We start from the raw sequence: 4148 nt of genomic DNA, 5'->3' as shown, positions 1-4148 counted from the left end.
TCTCTCAATTTTGTAGAATGAAATCAGTTAATCGTATTCTCATTGTCTGGAAAAAGATGATTCTAATGAATGGTTTTAAAATAATAATTGTTTTTGTACTAGAAATCTTTTAGCACAGATCCTGTGATTTTTCCATCTAAAAAGTTAAATCTTGTAGTAGTTTGAAATAAAACCTAACCTGTGACAATCACCAACACAAGAGTAGTTTGCTTTTCAGTGAAGTAGTAAGTATTGCTAAACATGTCAAGATATACTTTACGAAAAAATAAACACTTTGTTTTACAAATGGAATTATGAAGTTGCCAGTTGATTTTTTTCCTTTATTTTGTTTTAAGGCATCACTTACACTTGAAGAAAAACAAAAATTAGCAAAAGAACAAGAGCAGGCACAGAAGTTGAAAAGCCAACAACCTCTAAAACCTCAAGTGCACACACCTATTGCTCCAGTCAAACAGGTCAGAGTTAATTTCTTTTGTATAATTTCAAGTCTACTACTATTAAGGATTAAAGTGGTATAGAACTTAACCTGCTAGTATTTTTATTTTTATAAAAATGTGTTTCAAAGGATATTTTAATATGTAGTCTCTAAGAAGCATGGGCATAAAGGATTGTCCAGCAACTCCTCCATAACCTGCCCAATGTATAATGTTTGGTGACAGCACTTGTTACCAATAAAGAGGAATCTATAATAGATGAATAAGAGGGATTCTTAAAAGAAATGAGGTCTCATAGTACAAATTCAACTTAGTTCACTTTCAAATGATCAGGAATATTATATTCATGCTCTTATGTATTTTTGAACTACAAATAGTTTTCTATTTTTAGCTTTTCATTTATGATTTTGTTTGTAACTTGATTTAGGAAGATGTATTTACATAACCTGACCAGTATTTATTTCTACCATGTGTCTCCAGGTACTGTTGTAGGTGCTGGTGCTATGGCAGTGAATAAGGGCCCCGCTTGTAGATAGTTTACACTCTTAATGGTTTGAGAATAACTTTATCTTAAAAGCTTTCTTTAAATTATTTTTTTGTTGTTATCTCTTAATCACTAAAATTCTTCCTCTGAGGAAAAAAAAAAAATCTTTGATGGCCAGGAGGCAAAATTGAGAATATTTTATAGATACTGATATAAGAATAGAGAAAATAAATTTCCACAAAATTTTGATGAAATTCAAAATAATAATAGAGTATTCTTTTTGTGATATAGATCTACTGATGAGAAGAATGCAGTTCTGTTTGGGGGTAGATAACGTTTTGCTTCATTGGAGTTTAAAGTTAGTGTTGTCTGTCATGAAATTGATTGCAAATATTCATCTGTAAAAACCATACAAAAATAGATGGAAAGCTGTATTTGGCTTGTAGGTCATAGTTTGCTGACTTGGTGCAGGCCATTGAGCTTAATTTTAACTTGTGTGTTCTAATGTAGTCTGTAATGTTTACTAATTATAAAGTAATTTGGATTTCTTGGAGATAAAGTACTTCCCTCATATTTTTCAGACTAAGGACTTGACAGACACATTGATGGATAATATGTCATCTTTGACCAGCCTTTCTGTTAGTAACCCTAAACTTTCTACTTCAAGTACCTTCACTTCTGTTCCTTCCATGGGCATTGGCATGATGTTTTCTACACCAATTGATAATACAAAGAGAAACTTGACAAATGGCCTAAATGCCAATATGGGCTTTCAGACTTCAGGATTCAACATGCCAGTTAATACAAACCAGAACTTCTTCAGTAGTCCAAGCACACCTGGAGTGAGCAAGATGACTCTGGGAGCACCTCCCACTCTGCCAAACTTCAATGCTTTGAGTGTTCCTCCTGCTGGTTCGAAGCAGACCCAACAAAGACCTGCAGATATGTCTGCCCTTAATAATCTCTTTGGTCCTCAGAAACCCAAAGTTAGCATGAACCAGTTATCACAACAGAAACCAAATCAGTGGCTTAATCAGTTTGTACCTCCTCAAGGCTCTCCAGGTATGGGCAGTTCAGTAATGGGAACACAGATGAACATGATAGGACAATCTGCCTTTGGTATGCAGGGTAATCCTTTCTTTAGCCCACAGAACTTTGCACAGCCACCAACTACTATGACCAATAGCAGTTCGGCTAGCAATGATTTAAAAGATCTTTTTGGGTGAGGTGTCTTGCTTCTATTTTGAAGGATTACTCAGTTTTAATCACGGATGAGCTGATTTACATCTTAGTGTAGTTGGCTTGGAGGAGGAGCTACTTCTGTGGGAAAGTGAATGGTTCTGTGACAGAAAATATCTGTTTCCGTGCCAGCATTGTAGTTGTATGGACTTCTAACCAGTTGAGTTTTTTAAAGCATCGAGGATTTTTTTTCCTCTTACCAACTCCTCTTCAGGTTTTTAAAGACCCAACCTTTACCAATCTCAAAGAAAAAAAGGACAACTGAGTTATCTTGAATAGCAGAATTTTTAAATCACATGTTTATTTTGGCTTGTAAATCTTGTTATTAAAAAAATTGAGTTGATGGTCATTGCAAGCTCTTCTATTAAGTGCTATGTGGTACACAGTCTACCTTCACAAGTCATTAGTCTTCATTTTAATATGTGAAAAATCTTGATGCTGTATTGATTTGTTTGCATTTAGTATGACTGACAGAGAAAATGGTAAGCATAAAGAGAAGGATCAGATCATTTGCTTTTTCCAAAATTATTTACTTTTCAGATGAACAAATGTTTAGTATGAAAAGACTGAGCAAATACTGCAAAATTTAACTTACCTTGATTTCATTGGTTTAAACACATTACTAATCATCTTAAATGCAAACTAATCATTGTAAATTATATTTTAGCATGGTCTGCCACAAATAGTAATGTATTTTTCTGCATTCACTTGGGTATATTTAGAATCACTTTTTTCCTACTATATCACACAAGAGGTATGTACTGATTTGTACGGATATTTGACAAAGCACTCTGATGTGATTTCCCTGACTACTGCCTTCATATTTCATTTTGAATTCAGACTTCTGGGGTTGCAGCATATATGAATTGCATTTTCAAAAGGAGATTTGTAAGAATTAAACTATATTTAATGAGTAAACTTTTGAGATTTCTGTTGTATTGTTTCAAATATAATAAACTTTACTTCTCTAAAAATGAGCAGTTGTATCTTCTGGCTAACCAACAGCTTAATTTCAGCTTGCCACGATAGTCTGACCTCATTAATCACTGCTACTGAAATTTAATCCTTACTTTTCTAGGAAATTTAGGAACCTTTTGTTTGTACATTTTGATGTCTGTAATTAGCCATTTTTAGGAAGGAAAGAATACATTCTCCTAACAGGAAACATGCTTTATTTTTAAAAACCTTTCTCTGATATTCTTATTTAATTTGCCGATTATTCAACCACAGAGCCTTATGCTATAAATCTCATTGTATTTTTAAAAATTATATGCCACTGTTATATGATTACTTTACAATTATCTTTCAAAGAACTCTGTATGTATTACAGTTACTGCCATAGAGTTTGTGGTTTTTAATTATCCGAAACCAGCAATCATTTAAAATAAATCATATGAAGTTTAGTGTGCTGTTACTAAGTTTATTCATTGACTATGGATATTCATTGAAAAATATATACAAACATATGCTATATGTATTTAATATATAGTACTTGATTATAAAATATAATTTGATGACATTTTTGCTGGCAGCATTCAGTTAAGAGGGTACTTTAAAACATAAAAATCAGCTTTCACACTAGTTTTCTGTGTGAGCTGTACTTTGTTACATGGTTTTAGAAAAAGGATTGATAGAATTGCTAAAGATTCTTATCCAAGAAATGAAAAACACTAAGAAGATCAAAATATTTTTGCCAAATACATTCACAACTTGACCAAATTAGCTGTCTTGTTGGTAACGCAATATTAATATATGTTTTGGGAAAAGCTTACATATGGAATAAAATTGCTTAATGTTGAAAAATTTTTCTTTGTAACAATTCAGTAGTTGCTGTTTATTGAGAAACTTTTTTATTTTGTAAAATAACTTGATGTCAGTGTTGGACTCCTAATTAGAAAGAAAGCTTAATATAACAGCTTATATAACTTGAACTTCTAAATATGAAAATAGATTATTTGAAAAAATATGTAAAATTTGCTCATTCGTGGAGG

The 4148-nt window shown here is 32.3% G+C and overlaps 1 protein-coding gene across 1 annotated transcript in view; it reads left to right on the top strand.

Annotated features, from left to right (window-relative positions):
* SCYL2 (SCY1-like 2 (S. cerevisiae)) overlaps positions 1 to 3132 on the top strand; it is a 69831-nt gene extending 66699 nt beyond the window's left edge. Inside the window, exons 17-18 of the mRNA XM_012664043.1 lie at positions 336 to 455; positions 1500 to 3132. Coding sequence (XP_012519497.1) covers positions 336 to 455; positions 1500 to 2144 — 765 coding nt within the window. The 3' untranslated portion in view covers positions 2145 to 3132. The remainder of the gene's footprint in view (positions 1 to 335; positions 456 to 1499) is intronic.
* The last annotated feature ends 1016 nt before the right edge of the window (positions 3133 to 4148 follow it).

The sequence above is a fragment of the Propithecus coquereli genome, unplaced genomic scaffold (assembly GCF_000956105.1).
Source record: "Propithecus coquereli isolate 6110/MARCELLA unplaced genomic scaffold, Pcoq_1.0 Scaffold85, whole genome shotgun sequence".
NCBI lineage: Eukaryota > Metazoa > Chordata > Mammalia > Primates > Indriidae > Propithecus > Propithecus coquereli.
Note: the sequence above shows the minus strand (reverse complement) of the source record. Positions and strands in the feature narration are given on the sequence as shown.